The sequence below is a fragment of the Diplodia corticola genome, assembly GCF_001883845.1.
Source record: "Diplodia corticola strain CBS 112549 chromosome Unknown scaffold22, whole genome shotgun sequence".
In the NCBI taxonomy this organism is placed as follows: domain Eukaryota; kingdom Fungi; phylum Ascomycota; class Dothideomycetes; order Botryosphaeriales; family Botryosphaeriaceae; genus Diplodia; species Diplodia corticola.
The window spans coordinates 287,301-305,895 of NW_017971501.1; the positions used below are offsets into that span (position 1 = coordinate 287,301).

At 56.9% G+C, this 18,595-nt stretch overlaps 6 protein-coding genes across 6 annotated transcripts; 1 reads left to right on the forward strand and 5 right to left on the reverse strand.

Moving 5' to 3' along the window:
* Positions 1 to 1,684: 1,684 nt before the first annotated feature.
* On the reverse strand, positions 1,685 to 3,643 carry BKCO1_2200085 (rna splicing factor; the record flags this gene model as incomplete). Its single annotated transcript, XM_020272887.1, has 4 exons — positions 1,685 to 1,937; positions 1,987 to 2,478; positions 2,527 to 2,835; positions 2,889 to 3,643. The coding sequence occupies 4 exons, from the start codon at positions 3,641 to 3,643 to the stop codon at positions 1,685 to 1,687; spliced, it is 1,809 nt and encodes a 602-aa protein (XP_020130886.1).
* Positions 3,644 to 4,281: 638 nt separating this feature from the next.
* BKCO1_2200086 (fatty acid hydroxylase) lies at positions 4,282 to 5,559 on the reverse strand (the record flags this gene model as incomplete). The annotated part of the gene is made up of 3 exons (XM_020272888.1): positions 4,282 to 4,435; positions 4,485 to 4,733; positions 4,790 to 5,559. 3 exons carry the CDS (start codon positions 5,557 to 5,559, stop codon positions 4,282 to 4,284), a joined length of 1,173 nt encoding a protein of 390 aa, XP_020130885.1.
* A 1,322-nt stretch (positions 5,560 to 6,881) lies between these two features.
* Positions 6,882 to 8,528, forward strand: BKCO1_2200087 (uncharacterized protein; the record flags this gene model as incomplete). The annotated part of the gene is made up of 2 exons (XM_020272889.1): positions 6,882 to 7,492; positions 7,634 to 8,528. The coding sequence occupies 2 exons, from the start codon at positions 6,882 to 6,884 to the stop codon at positions 8,526 to 8,528; spliced, it is 1,506 nt and encodes a 501-aa protein (XP_020130884.1).
* A 288-nt stretch (positions 8,529 to 8,816) lies between these two features.
* On the reverse strand, positions 8,817 to 10,143 carry BKCO1_2200088 (dienelactone hydrolase; the record flags this gene model as incomplete). The annotated part of the gene is made up of 3 exons (XM_020272890.1): positions 8,817 to 9,355; positions 9,412 to 9,846; positions 9,909 to 10,143. 3 exons carry the CDS (start codon positions 10,141 to 10,143, stop codon positions 8,817 to 8,819), a joined length of 1,209 nt encoding a protein of 402 aa, XP_020130889.1.
* A 2,127-nt stretch (positions 10,144 to 12,270) lies between these two features.
* BKCO1_2200089 (uncharacterized protein) lies at positions 12,271 to 14,090 on the reverse strand (the record flags this gene model as incomplete). Its single annotated transcript, XM_020272891.1, has 8 exons — positions 12,271 to 12,838; positions 12,910 to 13,201; positions 13,256 to 13,416; positions 13,472 to 13,562; positions 13,618 to 13,708; positions 13,818 to 13,843; positions 13,902 to 13,945; positions 14,077 to 14,090. 8 exons carry the CDS (start codon positions 14,088 to 14,090, stop codon positions 12,271 to 12,273), a joined length of 1,287 nt encoding a protein of 428 aa, XP_020130888.1.
* Positions 14,091 to 15,542: 1,452 nt separating this feature from the next.
* On the reverse strand, positions 15,543 to 18,452 carry BKCO1_2200090 (conserved glutamic acid-rich protein; the record flags this gene model as incomplete). The annotated part of the gene is made up of 3 exons (XM_020272893.1): positions 15,543 to 15,568; positions 15,620 to 17,183; positions 17,238 to 18,452. The coding sequence occupies 3 exons, from the start codon at positions 18,450 to 18,452 to the stop codon at positions 15,543 to 15,545; spliced, it is 2,805 nt and encodes a 934-aa protein (XP_020130813.1).
* Positions 18,453 to 18,595: the final 143 nt, after the last annotated feature.

Sequence of the window (18,595 nt, forward strand, 5' to 3'; positions counted from 1 at the left end):
ATTCGCAACACAAGAGTTGTCTGTCTCTCGGTTCTAGAGAAGGTGAAGTGACTTTTCTGGTGCGAGGCTGTTCACAAGTGTTGTGGGTGTTGTTGGTGACAAGGTGAGGAACAACCTTCTGCAGCTCCGCCGAAACAGCCGGACTTGCGAAACAAAGCGCCTGTTGGTACTTTGATTGCGGGACCCGCGGGTGAGCTTGCGGTTGGTTGGTGAAGTGGATGGCGGCGTGCGTGAGGTTTCCCTTTTTCACTGTCTGCGTGCGCAGTGGCCGGACGCGATGCTTGTCGTGGCGCCGACGCGCTATGGCTGCAGGCACTTCGAGCTCGCGGGCGAGCAACTGGAGATGGTAGAATGGGAACGTCGGAAGCCTGTTGTGCGGACTAACTTGACCAGCTTTCGAGCGACGTTGAGGGGGGTGAGGAGAGGAAGAGGAAGAGGTCGCCGGGAGGGAGGGCGGCCTTTTATGGAGGCATCGCGCAACCAGCTAGACACCGGGGCACGTGCAGGCCCAAGGCGGGAGGCGCATCGCCTGTCTGTTGCGAAGTGAAGTCAGATAGGGCAAGCCAGGTGAAGAGTCAAGAGAAGTGCCATCCATTCGGCTCATTGCGAGTCTGCCCAAATCAATGTGAAGCCAAATGCTGGTGACGAGGCAGTGTATCTGAAGGAGTGTTGACCTTCCACCATTAACATTTCCTTGTATAAACGATTTTGTGTGCTTGAGAGTGAGGGTTCTGAAACAGCCATCCACATGTGCTTGTCTGTTGTCGTCAAGTTGTGAGGGTCGGCGTCACAAGTGGAACCTAGATACTCACGATTGCGCTTGAAAAGCTCAACAAGCCGCTTCAACAATTCACTGAATAGCTCGATTTGCAGCTATTATTTAGCCAATGCAGAATCAGATGTTCGGTCGACCACCAATAGTAAGGATCGATAGTTGACGCATCCACTGAAAGAATTAACATTTCTCCTCGGTGTGCAAACTTTTCGATTTCAGTATGAACGAGACAGTCGAGCAAGCAGCATCGGCAACGAAAAATTGGCTCAATTGAAATCAAACATTTTTGTATTACAAACTGTACATCTATGAATTTTTGTGCAGCTCAATGAGCCGAATAGGGCGCAGGCGCGTGAACGCAGCACCCCAAGGATGAAATGCGACGGTATAGACCTGACACGCATTAATAGTCAAGAAAGAAGACATGGTGGTTGAGGGCAATAATGGGGACGGCGTAGTATGGGGGGCGCGAAGATGTCCAGATTGAGCGCTAGATATGACGTCATCTGATAACGAGTCAGCAGAGGCCGAGGATTTTCATTCCACGGCAGTCGGTATGGATGGACGTTTCGAGTGGCTTTCATGTCAGGCCACGGATTCTGGCGTTTGTAAAAGGTTGTGAAGTGGCGAGTGTGCTTCGCATTGGGACGGAATATTAAGCAGCTCAGTGTGCGGGGCGAAGCGCCTGTTGAAGTAACGACCATATTAGAGCACAGTACAGCATGGGACGCATGTAAACCAGTATCTTAGTCTCAGCTTGTGTCATGCATGCTTTGGCAATAACGCCAAGCCGTGAGCAAATGCTATTGACACGAACCCAGGGAAGCCGCTATCCAGGAAAGACACATACCCACCGAACTCCCATATAGACCATAGCCCGACACGAGAAGCTGCGTTGGTTGTGCTGCCTTAGACAGCCTTGGAGAAAAGGCTGCGGTAGACGGCATCGACGACGGGCTGGGCGGTGATCTGGCGGCCGCCGAAGAATCTGCCGTTGAGGCCCTTGATGGCATTCTCGCCGCCCTGGACGGTTTCGAACTTGACGTAGATGTCGCCTTGTGTGTTCGGATCTAGAGCAATGTGAACGACCGTGCCATACTTGTTCTGGCACTCCTCTTTGACGTCATCCTCGAGCTCCCTCATCCAGGCTTCTCCCTCTTCCCTGATGACGAATTAGCCTTTCAATCTGCACTGTGGGGTGGCTGACTTACTCCTCGGGGTCGAACATATTCTTCAACACAACACAACGACTAGCCTGGTTGACGGTGACCGGGAGAGTGCGAGCCGCCGGCACGACGGGCTTGATGATCTTCTGTTTGTCGGCACCATTGGTATCAGCAGGTTCGTCAGTACGCGCAAGCTTTCTCATGAGAGCATCTCTGCTGTAGTTGTTGAAGTTCACGCCGGCAACATCAGTATCGTCAAGCGCGCTGGCACCACCGGTACCCTTGTCGTTGTCACGGCCTCCAGCACGGTCGAAAGTGCCACCGGAACCTCCGGCATGAGCGCCACGGCCACCGGAGCCCGAGAAAGCAGAACCCTGGAAGCTGGGTGGGCCCTGGCCATTGAAACGTTGGAGAAGATTGGCGGTGGACTCGGGAGTGAACTTATCGTTGCCCAAGCCAACACGGATGGGCCGTCCAGCCAAGTCGAAACCGTTCATCTTCTCAAGAGCTTCCTTAGCCTGAGCGGGATCGCGGAACCTACCCGAATTAGCATACCCTGATAACTTCGTATAGGGCCAAACTTACTGCACAAAGCCATAACCACGGCTACGGCCGGTGTCCTCTTTCTGCAGTTGTACGAATTCCAACTCTCCGAAAGGCTCAAACACATTCTGCAAGTCGCTCTCAGTGATACTGAAGTGAATGTTTCCGACATACAACCTGTGGAAGGGTACGCCATTGTTGTTGCCACTGTTCCCATCTCCAGTGCGGGCTTGACGGTTCTTCTCGGCTTCCGTGAGCTGGGCGATGATGGGAATTCCCATTAGTTTCTGGCCGGTGAGCTGAATGGCTTGCGGGACAGACTCCTCGTTCTTGAACTCGACGTATCCGACTCTGTGGGTCATAGTCAGCAAGAACACGTAGAGAGCATGAGGAAATGAACGCACCCCTTGGAGCGGCCGCTGACACGATCCTTCACGATCTGCGCCTCCTTGACGGGGCCAACCTTCTCGAAGAAAGCAATTAGATCCTTGGTCCTCAAACGAGCTGCAAGCTGCTGGACGAAAACAGTACGACGGTCACGTTCATCCTCGGTCAAGGGTGGGCTGGAGGAACGCTTGGTTGAAGGGGAGCGGCGGCGTCCACCACGGCCACCAAAGCCGCGTTCCCTATCACGGTCGCGACCACGGTCACGTTCACGTTCACGATCGCGGTCGCGTTCACGGTCGTCTTCGCCGCGGCGGCCGGGGCGTCCAGACGGACGGTAGTGCCTATCATCGTCGGGGTAGGGCGAACGGGATCTCGAGCGGGCGCGGCCGCTGCCGCGGTAGTAGTCGCCGCCGGAGCGGTAGCTGTCGTCACGGTCAATCGAGTCTCGGGCACGACGGTGGCGTCTCTCAGAATCGCGGCTCCTGCTGCGGCGCTTGCTCCTCAGGCTGCCGGTGGCGCTGCCCCTGTCGCTTCTCGGGCTCCGCATCTCAACATCGTCGTCCAGGTCGCGGCGGGGGCGATCGCGGCTGCGGTCACGACGCTTGCGATCACGTTCGCGAGACCCATCTCTGGCGCGGTCGCGCTCGCGGCGCTCGCTTCTCTCGTTCTTCAGGCGGTCATCGTTGTCAGCGGAGCGGGGCGTGTCCCTGGACTCCGCGGCGCTGGCGTTGGCTGTAGAGTCGAGGAGGGCCTCAACGTCTAGACCTGACATGGCGGAGTTGGAACGCTGTCAAGCTAAACGTGCGGAGTGAGGAAGATCACTGGAGGTGCGTGGGTTAGCACGCGCCGTGGGATCGGGGGTGTCGAGGCGGGCACACCCTGTAACTGTGACGAGCTCGCGGGGGGGCGCGGTGGCGGCAACTTGGCGCAGAAGCTGCAGGCTGCGGAAAAGGCTGGGGCAGACACGCGCAGTCTCAAGCACAATGGTGTCGGGCAAGGATTGCGCTGCCGATGGAGGGAGAGGGCGGGAGGCTGGCGAGACGCCGGGACAGGTTAAACTTTGGTCGAAGCGATCGCGTCACGTGCCCTCGGGTTGCCGTCCGCGTCGCCTGCCGCGCGCCTGGCCGGCGGCCAGCCTCCGCGGCCGATCCTGCAGCGATCGCCCGCACATGCCACTTGCATCATGCCACAGCCGTCGCAGCACTCCAGGGGCTCGCAGAGCAATTAATATTAAATATGTAGAGTTGTGCGGCATGAGGACGTAATCGTAAGACTGCAGGCAACACCGTCCCCGGCCCCCCGCAAGCATTCCGCTTGCCGCGTGCGGCCATCCCGCCTATGCCCCGCAGCGCCTCCCGGCTTCCACCGTCATTACAAGTATGGTACAGCAACTACATGTATCCCAGCGCCCTAGGCCGTCTTGACGACCTTTGGCGGCGGCAGGGACAGCTCCGTGTTGAACACACGGTCCCAGAACTTGCTCGTCACGCCGAAGCCATTCTGGTAATCGGCGAAGTGGTGCTCCAGGTGATACTTCTTGAGCTCGCGGTAGTAGGCAGGAAGACTGGCGGAGCATTAGCTAATGGAATTGGCCAATCGACGGGCGTACTCACTTGCGGTGGTGCAAGAAATAATGGGTCAGGTCATAGCAAATGTAGCCGAAGATGCCGCCACAGAAGACGGCAGTTGCGGCATACCAGTTGTACGCGAAGACGGCGTGAGCCAGCTTCCAGAAGGGAGTCGCGAGGACCAGAAAGAGCGTAGGAGGCATCACGAGCCGGTACTTGTCCATGGGCAGGTAGTGGTGGATGCCATGAAGAAGAAAATGGAGCGTGATGCCGACGCGGTTGTCAGGAAGATATCTGCAAGCTGTTAGTCCATGAACGACGTACACGTTAAGCAGCGGGAGGGAGCGTACCCATCCAGATGGAAGAGGAAGCGGTGCAGAATGTACTCGACCAGAGTCCATAGGCAAAGGCCGAGGACAAAGTACAGGCCAACCTGAACAGACGGCAGCTCTTGGCTAGCCAGATAGACGCCATACGACACAGGAGGGACCCAAACCGTGGGAACGACCCACCATGCCGTCAAGCTCAAAGGTTCGAGGAAGTTGCCAAACAACGGGGCCGATTTGCCCCCCTTGTAGTGCCTTGGCCGGTGGACTTGCTCCAAGTAGAAATTCTTGGAGAAGCCGCCGAACCAAACCTGCGGAAGAAGCGGCTTGTTGAGATCCAGGAACTTGTGTGTCTTGTAGTCGGTGGAGATGTCCGTCTCCTTGTTCAGATCCTCGGCGGAGGACAGTCCCGTTGCCTCAAAGACGTACTGTTCGCCTCCATTGGCCTTCAGCTCCTCCAGCCCTTCCTTCGTAGGCGGCAGCGGCACGATGTTGTCGGGATGGCCGCTCTTGGTGGCGGCGTTCAGCACCTTCTCATTGGCGACGAAGCCCACGAGATGCTCGTCGAGAATCTCGTAGGCCGAGTCGGAGTGTGTGTGCGAGATCTCGTCGGCCAGTATGTCCGTCACATCCTTGCCGCCGTATTCGAGGATCAGGTCGCCGCCGCCGGGATGGTCTTCGACGAAGGAGGTGATGTCGAAGACCTTGGAGCCGATGGTGACATAGCACGACTCGGCAGAGTCATGGGCCTGGACTTCGGCCTGGGTGATGGTCGGGAGGGTGCGGCCGGGCATGGTGTCGGTGTTGCGCGGCGGCGAGTCGCGAAATCGGCGGAGATGTTTGCGGAAGGCAGGCAGCAGCCGACGGGGAAGCGCAGGGGCGGGGACGCGTCGCGGCGGCTTTTATTTGGCCTGGACTGGTGTTTACTTCTCCTGAGGACTGGTGGCAACGGAGCGCGTCGGAAATGAAAAACAGCGACCAAGTAGACATCGGGGAGCGATCGGACCCGGCGTGCGCTGGACCCTGGGACGGTCTGGAGACCCTCGTCTGACACTGGCGCCTTCCCATCCGCGACCAACCGTGGCCCTCGACCCCAACCCCAGCACGGCAACTTCTCTCGTCATCGGCGCGCTGGCTGCTTGCCGCTGCCCTGCCGTGCGAGCTGCCGCTGCGCCATCTGCAAGCCAGTTTCGCAGTCGCGATGGGCCTTGCGCATCCCTCACCGCCTTTCGCAACCACGCCTACACAGCACAACCGGTACCACAGATCAGCAGCCACCCTGCCCGGCACTGTGCCACCGAGCGAGAACATCCCGATGGACGGCCAGGGCTTGCCCACCGACCTCTGGTGACTCGGAGACGTGCCGCAAGATTGTTAGCGAGGATTTACCCAATCAGGAAGTTTGATTGAGATGGAACAGGATAAATCTCTTGTACTCTCGGACCACCCACCGCACCATGCCCGCCTTGCAAAGGAATTGAGCCCGCCCGTGTGTCTAGCATTTCATAGCCATTAATGAGTGGGATCCTACATCTGACGCGAACATGTGGTATCTCGACTCGCATCTACGTCGCGACATTTGCTTCGACTGCCCACGAAGAAAGAGTGTCAAAGCATATGACTGTGTCCGATCATCTGCTTCAACTGCCCACAAATGTATGCTTTCGAGACTTGCATCTTTGTCCAGACGTTTGCTGCAAATGTCCCCGAAGACAGGCTGTTGAACAAAGCCCAAACCTGCGTCCAGATATTTCATTCCACTGCCCACGAAGGAAGCCCAACACTGCGTCTGGACATTTGATCCAACTGCCTACGTAGAGATTCAAGTTCATTGCAACCAGCTGTGCCGCAAGCTCATCATCTCTGATTTTCTAGGTTTCTTGTTCCGCTGTGCTTGCGCTTTCATCATGCTGGTTCGTAACAAGTCGTGCAGAGGTCCAAGTTGGCTTCTCGACCCTACCGTCGGAAGGAGACCAGCGATTGTCAGGATTACCTCCCACGAAGATCTCACTTCCTCGGCTACAGGTGCCTCACTTGGATCCATGTGGTCCATAGCCTTCCACCCGCATCCTCGACACTATCTCTTCCACCTCATCCATTTCGTTAAGCCATCGTGATGGAAGACAAGAAGCGCTGCAGAACGCTCGATCGCTTCCTCGAGCCGCCGCCGCCATATCCGCCTTTGTCACCCGGCATCGAGATCGCACCCGAAGGCCGCGCCGTTGTGGACACCAGCAACGGCATCGACGAGGTCTACTTCCTCTCCTGCCATCCGCTTTCCTTCAACGGCTCTCTCAGCGACACGGACGGCGACGAAGAGTGGATCGAAGACTATGTCACTGAATTCCTCGTAGACAGGGCCAAGTGCCGGCCCCAAGCCAGATCCAACGGCGTCTGGGTAGACGACGACGCGATCGAGTCTGAAACCGAAAGCAGCAGCACCGAGAAGCACGACAGCAGTGACGAGAGTGACGATGAGAGTGGCGACGAAGACGGCGACGAAGACGGCGACCAAGACGGCGACCAAGACGGCGACGAGGATAAAGACAACATCTTTGACTCCCAAGCCCGAACCTGGCGCACTGTCCTCAAGCGCCGCGAGCACGCCGCCATCAACTACACCACGCAGGCGCGGCTGACTCACGAGCCCATCAACCTCGAGACCTGGCAATCACACCTCCTCATCAACACCACCATCAGGAAGATCATCTATAATCTGGAAGGCAGGTCAACCCCACATCCACTTCTTCGGAGCCATCAAAGCCAAAAAACGGACTGATTAATTCCCATAGCAGCCTCACTCTTCATCCTTCGCGACTCACGCCACACCTTCCCTTTCCATCCTCCCATCACCTGCGCGCACCCCAGCTGCCCGCTCCCCTCTCGTTCCATCACCGCCGCCGGCACCGCCTATCTCAGCTTCGAGTCCGTCCCGACCTCGGCCCTCAATCATCCCATCGACGGCGGCCTTCAGACCTCACCCGGCATCCAGGTCACGGACGACGTCTTCATCCCGGTTTTCATCTGCCCCGTTCGCGAGGCATCCTCATACCCCTTCACCTCTTCCAACGAGAAAGGAGGCGCCAGCAACGGTAGCAGCAGCAACGGCAGCCCCTACAGGCCCGACTACCGCGCCCCGACCACCGCCACCGCAATCGGAAAGCACCCGCTGACAACAGCAGCAGACGGCTACCACCACGCGCCAGAAGAGGAGATTGACTGGATCGACGAGGACGAAGACGAAGAGAACGCCGAGTTTATTGTCCACGCATCCTTCTGCATCTCCTGCCTTCGCGACCTCTACGCCGGCGCTGTGGCTCCCGAGACCAATACAACCACCGAAAACGATATCAGCATCAACTCTGACGGCGATCGCTCACAACCGGTCACCTCCGGAGAAGAATACGAAGACTACGAAGATCACGAAGGCTACGAAGACTACGAAGACTACGAAGAAGAAGAGGCAGGGACGGAAGAAGTGCAAGGAAATTCAGGATCGGAGATGGAGAAGATGACTAGCGTCGTGGAAACCGGCGGCGGCGGCAACTCAGGCAGCCGAGGCAATGATGGTGCCTGGAGCGCCGTGAACCTAATGACGATGGACGAAGAGCAAAAGAACGGCGGCGGCAACCAGCAGCAACCGCAGTCTCCAGCCATCCGTATCCCGCAGCTAGATGGTGTGAACGACCCGCAAAGTGGTGGAGGCGGCGGCGGCGGCGGCGGCGGTATTGCGAGCGGTGGCTTGGGCTGCGTTGTGATGTGAGCATGCAAAACAGTCCAAAGTTTTGGCCCCGCATGCAACCAGGATTCAGGTTCCATGCTGAAGCGAAGTAAGGCACAACATGAACAAACAAAAAAGGAAGGGGGGGACATTCAAGGCCAGATACCAAGGGCGTGGCTGCCGGACCAATTTTGGTAGCGAGGTCGTTAGTAGATCATGACTGCAGAAGAGACCATGAATGAAAACTTCATTAAATACGAACTATACAGCATCTACGTGAGGCTCTCACGAAGAACGCAACTCCATACCGGGAATGAGGAAAAATATACATTACCAATCCGTAATCAACTCGTTCCACGGTTCCCTGTTCTCATCCAACACCTTCCTCGCACTTTCCTCTCCGACAACCGGCAGCTCTTTCACGCCCTTCTTCCGCCAGTGTTCCGGCACATCCTCGATATCAAGCAAACCCACTTGCACCAACACTGCCGCCTGGTCCCAGTAAACGTGCTCGCTGTAGATCTTTGCACCGCGCATGGCCACGATGTTTACCAGCACGATCTCAACGGGCAAGTTGGTGGGCGGGATGCCAGGCAGGATCCACGGCATGGGTTGCGCGTGCTTGAAGCTGACGAGCAGCTCGTCGACGATGCGGTCGACGCCGATGGTGCGCGAGATCAGGCGCGTCTTCAGGCCGGTGGGCGGGTTCGCGCGGGGGCTGATGGACGGCAGGAAGTACTCGTTGTAGAAGCGGGCGAGATCCTCTTTCCCCTTGCCGCCCGTCATGGTCGGCGTGTAGGTGACGTGCGGCTTGAGGCGGTCGGACATGGTGCTGAGAAGTTTCTCGGTATTGGGCGTGCGGAATTTGTCTAGTGCTGTCGGCTTCATTGTACCCGATGACGAAGATTGGCAGACGGTGACTTACGCTCCTCATTCTCTTCCCAGGCGGTTTCGATGTCCAGCTCGGCTGAGAAGCCTCGCCGGACGGTGTCAAGAGAGCGGCTCCACGCAACGGCGTCAGCGACCTTGTCATACTCATCCAGGTCGTGTTCGGCGAAACCAGGCTCGACGCCTTGGTATGTGAAGCACGGGTACTTCAGCTTCGACTGCAGGCCTCCGGTGCCGATGCCTGGCGTGATCTTCTTGGTGACGGTCCTCCTCTTGCCCTGGATACCCAGGATTTCCGAGTTCTTGTTCACGCCGATCTGCGTGCCAGCAAGGTGCACCATGATGCGCAACGAAGGCATGAACTGGGTCTGGGGGTCGGGAATAGACGAAGGGTAGTAGGCGACGAGCGCGCTGAGCTTCAGGTCCTGGCGAATGAAGGTCTCGAGACAGACGGAGGCGGCATCGCCGAAGGCTGGAGGAGCAGAGCTTAGCCATGCGACACTAGACGCTGGGGAAGGGCAGTAGGATAAGTACCCACTATGGCATACGTGCCGCCTACGCCGAGGCCGTCTTTGAGCGAGTGCAGCGTCTTGACATATTGCTTGCCGCCGTCGCCAAAGGGCAGATAGTGCACGTCGAAACCCTCGTCACGCCATGCCTGCAGGGTGGAGTCGTCAAAGTCGTCACTCTCAGCAGTCACATACAAGCACGGCGTGGTGGCTCTCCAGTTCAGAAAGGCGCTGCCGCCGTGGACCTTAAGGGTAGCCATGGGGGGGTCCGGGGATGTAGAGGAGAGGGCGCTCGAGTCCAAGGACAGGTGCTAGCAGGCGTCATTGTTGTGTGAGACATGGATGCTGCGAGTGTGCCAGGTTCGGCAGAAGCCGGCCACGCGGGGCACAACACGCGCAAGCCCTCAATGACGTCATGCCTGCAGGGGTCCGCGAGCTCTGGAGCTCTGACCCTCGGCCTGCCTCTGCCTTCGACACCACATCTCGGCTCCCACAGTTCGCGAGGCAGCGTCGAGCTCCTGCCGCTCACTTGTCCGTCAAAACAGCGGCCAAATCGCGCGGGGCAAACACTCACCACGGACCTCAGCACAGTGGGATCGGCTCGACTACACCCTTGATCCTCTGGCTGGCCTGGTCTACCCAGTCCTCCAAGCACTCCTACCGGAACACCACCACAACTGCATCCAGATAGGATTCCGCTGCCCATTTAGGTGGGTTAGTGTCTTTCTGTAGTCAAGGCTCTGGGCCGGATTGGGCCATCTCGGCTACTGGGTCAACCAACCTCGTGCCAAATGCTGAAGGTGTCAGCTGACCACCTCCGCCACGAGCTTCACCTTCAAACCGCTAATCTCCCCCGCCTTCTTCGCGACGACTCGGATTGGCTACAGGGTCTCAGTTCTGTAACAGCAGCGGCGCATCAGAAGAAGTGGACCCTTCCCTCCCAACGCTGAAACGCATCGTCGAACGTGCGTCCGTTGCGAACCTGGTCGTCGGGATTCCAGGTACGATCTTGCCCAGCATTGATTAGGTTCAAGAGTCTCACAGAAGGATCACCGCCGCTGCACGTTAAGCGCGTATGTCGCTTAGTCAAACGTCTCTGTATTCTCCCGTAAACTGCCTCCCTGTGCACACCATCAGCTCCCACACCGCCCATGTGTGCAACAACATTAAGCTTGCCCAAGCGTTGCCGTAGCGCCGTATGCTGCCAATGCGACGGGAACATGCGTGATAGTGTCGCTACTAATCGCCTTACTTTGCCTGTGCACACTCGGGAACAGGGGTAAAACTAGCTGTCAGGGGCCGGCCCGGGGTGGAGTTTGTGGGTACACAGGCGCCAGACAAGGGTTGAGGCGTGGTGGAGACGGGCCCGAGCACCATGTGCCTTTTCGACGGGCATTCCAACGGTGCCACCATGCTTCATAGGAGCACTCGAGAGGGGCCCGGATAGGAGCCTCCGCGAATGGCGTGTGCTCTCCGTCTCACTGCTCTATTCCACAGGGGATAGAGGAGACAGAGGGGGAGCCAGGCTGGTCCACCGTGGCCTGAAGTCCATTGGCTGGGTCCGAGGGAACAGATGTCCTTCGCAACTTGACGACAGACGGCAAGCCGTGTTACGGAAACACCAACTCTGTTTTCTTCCAAACTTTTTGCATTCTTTGACTGTCTCTTGTGTAGTGGATCCTCGAACCTGCCGAAGAAATACCACCCATATCCAGCCCTTACGGCATTTTCTTTCTGATCAATGACAGCGCTCTCTTCCTGTCCTCCCTGTGATTCTTTCTTGCTTGTTTCTCTCAAACCTTGGTGGCCCTTCTTTCTAATGCGGTAAATCCGTAAGCGGCAGACGGTCCTCCACGGAGCCGAATTTGTTGGATGGGCCTTGCCCCATACCAACCCGGACCTCGTTTGCAGAGAACACCCAACTATCTCCACCCAACTGCCATCAGCCGTCTTGAACCACCCAGTGAAGCGAAACACAAAAACGATGTATCAAAAACAGAAGCGGAAGGGGAGTCTACAAGTTTCGTGAAAATAGTGATCTCAGTAGAAATGCCAGTGAAGAGGGAATCTTGTCAAAAGAGAGAAAAAAAAAAAAAGAGATAACAAGGTCTTAGAAACGCCTCAATCAATAAGGCAGGAAAACATTGACCTCGTAAGAAATTTCGTATGAACGTGAGAAGAAAAGAAAAGAAAAACCCACTTCATCAGAAGAGCTCCCGTTCTGGAGATCGGTGATGTGAAAAAAAATTTGAATACAAAACTGATACAGCAACGCCGAGCGCCGTCCCCTACTACCCAAGAATGTTCAACGAGCTGACAGAGGCATCGGCCCGGGGAACATGGCCGAGGGATGTAGTTCTCAACCCTCACGGAACGCCTAGCCCTGTTCACCTATCCATGCTCTTCTTGTTTGGTCTCACTGAGCCCTTCTCGAGTTGTACGGGAGTACCTCTCCTGCCGCTTCCTGATGGGGTAGAGCGTCCGGATCGGGAATTCCTGGTGCTGCCCAGCCTCGGTTCCTCGAAACTCGTCCTCTTCCGGCCGCTGCCATCGTCCTCGTCGCTATCGTCGGCGAGGTCGCCCAGTCCGAACGCCTGACCATCCTCCAAGTCAAAATCCCGGTCATATGACCGCATGAGGCGTTCACGGTCGCCGAGGCTTCCCCGGCCCGCAAAGCCCGACTCATCGCTGCGCCTCGACTGCATAGACCGGCGTGTCTGGAATGTTGCAATACCATCGGTCGGCACTGCATCACCGAACGAATTCGCCAGACCAGAAGTGCCGTCGGGATCAGTTCGAGAAAGGTTGAGGAGGTAGACGCCCGAGAAGATGACGAGGAAGCCGCAGATGAGGGAGATGGTGTTGACTGCTGACGTCGTGTTGAAGCCGCGGAAGAGGATGAAGGAGGCTACGAGCGTGAATGTGGTAAAGGTAACGTAGTACAATGGGTTCACACTGTGGTGGACGAAAGCGCAAGTCAATAAACGGTAGCTCTACAAAATGCGTGAGGACCAAGGATGACGTACATGTTCGTAGAGAACTGGCTGAGTGCTTTGTTGAAATAGTTCATCTGGGTCAGAACACACACCACGACGACGATCGCAAAAGCGTACGTGCTAGGGTGTGAGAACTGATTCTTGCCCGCGAACGTGAGTTTCAAAGCAATGCCGAAAGCCTTGACCGCCATGACCGAGAGCGAGCCGACCGTCGAACAGATTGAAAGGTAAATCAGTGGGTTCTTGCGTCCATGTTTCGGGGCGACCTTGTAAATCATGAAGATGGAGAAGGCCATCACCAGAACGCAGTAGAACATGAACCCTGCGCGACTTCAGTCAGACGGATGTCATCCATGTTGCCTGTGTGTAATCTTACCGGGCTGAATGGCGAAGTGGAGGATCTCATCGACGGTTTGCACTTCCTTGTCCGGCGGAGCATGGAGGACGATGATGACGGAGCCAATAAGACAGGTAGCGCACCCAATCTTGCCCAGAATGCCGAGCTTCTCGTTGAGGAAGTAAACTCCCAAAACCGCACTGTGAATCATCATGAGCCAAAGCCATCTTCCAAACATATCCTGCCTAGGCTTACCCAATCAGCACACTGAGCGCACCCAGCGGCGTCACTAATATAGCAGGCGCGAAGGCATAGGCAGCAAAGTTTGCAATTTCACCGAGGACCACTGTCCCAGATCAGCATGCGCTCTCCCGTCTCCTAACAGGTGTAGACGCGCTCACTTGTAATGATGCCTCCCCACCATGTGGTGCTCCGGAGATAGGCAAAGCCTTCTCCGTCAAAGCCATGCTGCTCCCCGGCTTGATTCAAACCCTTTGCGCGGCGACGTCAGCTCCTGTGTTATATGTGCGGTGGTCGCGACGGCGAGACGGGGGCGCTCGACGGGGGCGCTCGCGGGGAGGAATGCGGTTGCGCGAGGTACCTTTTTCGTGAGGACGAAGCTCGTGCCTGGACTCCTTGATTAGCCTCGATTCGCAGAGGGGTGGTACAGGCGTGGGCGGCCTACCAATTGCTAATGACGAGGAAACAGCCAACATGAGGCCGACATATCTGCAAGCAAAAATGCCCAGTCAGCAGACTCGTCTTGCATGCGGCTGCGCGCGGCGCTGGCGGAGCGCTGGAGGCAGCCGAGCGCTCCGCCGTAGAGATGCGCAAGCCGTGGCGAAATGTGGGCGACGCACTTGTCCTCGACCATGGCGGTAGTGTGTCAGGCCCTGCGACCTGGCTGGGTGCACTCTGAGCCGATGCGGCGGTTGGAGAGAGGCGGCGCGTGTGGATAGTCGGCGGAGGCCGTGATCGTCGCGGCGGGCCGGTGGTCAGTATGGGTGGGCGGCAGTGGACAATGGCGCCAGCTGGCCAAGTGGGATGCAGGGCAGCTGGTGGTGGATGGTGGTTGTTGGGAGTCGGTTCCGAGCAAGTTTGGTGGGCTGGGACAAGGCCGGGCAAGCGTGACAGTAATGAGGCTGGCGCGCAGATGCTGGAAACGGACGGCGTTGCGTATGTGGTCTGTGTGGCCGGCGTGCCTGGAGGTGCGACGTGATGCGCAAGGAGCGAGCGGCAAATGGGGCCCTGCGAGGAAGTGGAAGCGACAGACAAAAGGCGACTCTGCGACAGCCTGAGCACTGTGCGGCCACGCACGCCCGATATGCAGTCGTCAGGAGACGCCCGTCACGAGGGTTACCTAAGGCTGGCTGCAGAACGAGCCTGCAAGCGTTGCAGCTGCTCCCGCCGCGCCGCTCCAGGCCCCAAGCCCGGCCGCCTGCGACTGGGGTGGCCGGCAATCCATTTTTAGCCCTGGTTTCAGGTGCTTGTGGAGTGGCCACGCGTTCCTCACAGGCCGACGCGAAACGCGCCAATGATTACTCGCGCTAATCACGTCCTGGTGATTTTCGCGGAAGGCTGTGCACATTGCTGAGATGCAGAACAGACTCTTGCTATGAATTGCGCGCCCGATCCGCCTCCCCTCCCCTTTTCGGCCATCGCTCAATCTTACAATCGCGCCCTAACAGGAAATGACGCCCCTAACCGACCAGGGTATCTCCCAGCCTTTGCCCGCTGCTAGGTACCTACTATATAGCCCTTCGCCCGTGAAGCCTGCGCCACAACGCCTCCCCCGCCAGAATCCTCCCTAAAAAGCCCGGGCGCCGACGCCACGCGAACCTCGTGTGAGAAATTCGAAAGAGATAGGAAAAGCTCGTGAACAAGGAAAGCACTCGCCCGAGGCGATCAAGGAACTCGCATGTTTTGGGTGGGTTAGTAGAGAGGCTCGACACTTACTATTTAGTCCGATCCTAGAAGTCAGTCCATTACCTGCAATTCAGAAAAAAGTCCGGTCGCCCTGTGTTCGTCGGCGGTCCGTATTACTGCTGCAATAAGAGCCATGTCGTATCGTCCGAGCAGGTGTAAACAGCTGGTCCGAGCGTGCTCGGCAACTGTCGCCTTCCGTCCCGAAATGTCGATGCGGCGTTGCAGTGTTGCACTCGCCGCTGCAGGGTAAGTGAGATGCTGTTGGGGGTTATGTTGCGAGATCATGCTGTGCTAACGGGGTACGATGAGTGAGAAGTGGGGATCCGCCGCCGTTTCCACTTTGGAAAATGGCGCTCGATAGCGGAGCGGTTCTCAGCCTTGGCAACGGTCGACTGTGAGATCATTCCGACTTGACTTTCTTTGGCGCTGGACCGTTGTTAGCCTGACGCCACCGAATGGGACAAATGCTCCACACACCTTGTTCGTCGGCTTGGTCTTCGTCGTCCTGTCCAAGCTCTTCCCAGCCCCGCTTGCCGGAAGATGGAGACGGAGCCGCAGCCTCATCATGCTGTGCCGACGGGGACCGCGAAAGCTCCTCGTCATCGTAATCGATTGTATCCAACTCATCTTCATCCGATGCGTGAGCCGTTGGTTGAGCTTGTTCAGCATCATTGTCTTCCAAGCCTTGTTCAAGCCCCAAATGAGTTTCGTTCAGATCGTTCTCCGCAGTCTGCTCTGCCTCGGCGTCATCGAACCTGTCGCCATGGGTCCATTCCTGGTAATCAGCGGCCTGGCCTTCATCAGGCGCGTCCGGATTTTCGTGGGCGTCTTCTGCTTCAACCACGACAAACTCCTCGTAGGATCCTTCCCCATCTTGCCCCTCTTGAACATCACCATCGTGTTCGAATCCGTACTCTTCGCCCTCGTCATAGTTTGCTGTGAAATGCTCGTCATCAGGAGTTTCCTGAACGCCTTCTTGTAAACTAAATGATTCAGGCGGGGCGTTGAGTTCGCGCTCCAGCTCTTGCTCCAAGGCATCATCCGCATCCTCTTTCTCGCCTTGGCCAACGGACTGCTCGAAGCTCTGGTTCTCTTCCACAACAGCAACAGGTTCACGTGCCCGGGTATCAAGGCCATCCCGCTGCAAGGTTTCATCGTTCTGCGTTGCAGACAAACCCTCTCTGCTTTCGTCGTAGGACTCGTCGTGCGGAGCACCACTGACCGCCGCGGGCACGGCGCTAGTGTTACTTTCACGCTGGGACACGCCCTCATCGACTGCCGCCGGGGTATTATCGCCTTGGAGAGTTGAAGAGCGGAGAGAGGCATCGTCCCGAGCTTCTTCTGGGACATCGCCGTCGTCGTAGTTAATCTGATCATTTTCGCGTGAGTAATCGGGGCCAGAAGCATCTACCCTTGAGCCTTCCTTAACATCACTGCCATTGCCTTGTGCTATCGGGCCGTCTCCGTCCTCTGACGATTCGTATTCAGGGAGATCCTCCGGCTTTGGTGATACATAGCCCTGAGGCTCGTGTTGATGCGTCGATGCTGACTCCTCATTTTGTTGCGAGGTAGACCCCTGATCCTGAGATACAGCATCCACAACATCTTCCACGTGGGCCAGGGGTTGTTGGACAGCGGTTGAATCAGACTCGGGTTCTTGTTCGCCCTCCGGATGCAACTTTCCAAGGGAGGCTTCTTCTTGGGATGCTTCACGTTCGGACGCATGCTCAGGAATGGAGTTATTGGCATGCTCTCCGCCGTCTTGCTCATCGTCCTGGTTCGCTGGCTCCTGCTCCTCCGGTCCGTTGTCAGATCCGACGTATGCGTCTTCTTCGGTGACATCCTCGAGAAACGATAGTTGGGACATGCCCCTACCATCGGCAATGGCGGCGAGCAAGGCATCCAAACGCGCTGAAAACCTAGTCTTAGTATTCAGTGTCATGTAAAGAGGGCCAGGACTTTCATGTCCGTCAAGCTGGTGAAGTTGGAGATAAACGTCGAGCACTTGGGAGAAGCTGGTGCTCGCAGCATTATCGGAATCCTGAAGAAGTTAGTTTTGCGTCCAATATATCTCACGTGGAAAGGAGTGACTTACCTCACTCACACAAAGCCCAAGCTCTGCAATGTCGAACTCCAGCTCATCTTCATCTCGCATAGTCTCACCCAAAACCTGCCTGCAAGCCTGGAGCAGAGAGCGAATGCTTTCGTTTGCCAAAGACTCATCATGAAGGAAATAGAAACTATCGGAGGTATCACTACCATGAGGTGGGAAAAGGGAAATCTCGTCCCCTTGATACACGACTACAACAGGGTGCGACGAGACTGCAGCGTGAGAGGAAGCGCTCTCTGCGTCGTGCTTAGGATCGAAAGGTAGATGCGATAAGACGAGGGCTTCATCAGACGCTTGAGCGGATTGCTCGGATACTGCCTTCGGCTCGGCGAATTCGGGGGCACCGCCGATTTCTTCATTTTGGCCGTCACGAGGACTACCCTTGGCCTCGGTTTGGTTCTCTGTCACATCTGTTGGAAGACGAGTTTCATCTTCAGTCACAGCGGCAGCGTGGGAATCGACCGGCGGCTCGACAGGGACCGTCTCCGAGTGCGCATCGACGGAATTGTCGGTGACACGTGGTTCCCGGGCGTTCTGAACGGCACTACTTGAGGTTGCAACAGGGTCCTCGACGCGAGAATTTGCCAAGGTAGTTTCTTCGACTGCAGCTTCAACTGAAGCAGAGGTTTGATCCTGAGCCGAAGCTTGGGGGAAAGTAGAGGCTTCGGAACTCTGAACTTGGACGTTCGTTTCCTGATCACCAGGGTTCTTGCTATCAGGAAACTGGTTTTGCTCTGGGACGGGTTGATCGATAGAATGCTGTGCGACTTTGAGCGCTGGCTCAGCCTGCGCAGTAGCAGTGTCATCGTAATCGATGAAGTCCTCGGCCTGGCTACTATCTTGCACTTGTACATCAACCTGTTCTGCAGCAGGTTGGTGCTGGGGCGCCTCTTTGACCTCGATGTCGAGGTAGCCAACGTCACTCGCGTCGGTCAGGTGTTCGTCGGGGACAGACATGTTGTCTTGCATCATTCCGTCCTCATCGTTGCCATCGCCATCGAGCATGACATCGTCTTTACTATCGCGTTCGGAGCGATCATCATCCATATTCTCATCCTCATGATGGCTAGGATCGACGGTCAGGTCGATGTCGATGTCAATATCATCGGCGTTCCGTTCGTAGTCGGAGATCTCCATGTCTTCATCAGGTACGGTCACTTGGAGACCTGGGAGGGGCTGGTTGGGAGCAGCCATGGCCATGATCGACCGGACTCGCAAAGAGTACGGGCGGGTTGTGGTTCGTGTATGAAAGAGGTGGTGCGGTGTGGTCTTGGTTCAGGACACTTGTAGGGTTGTGGTGCTGTGAATTAGTAGGGGACGCGGCGAGGACGCGGCGAACATAG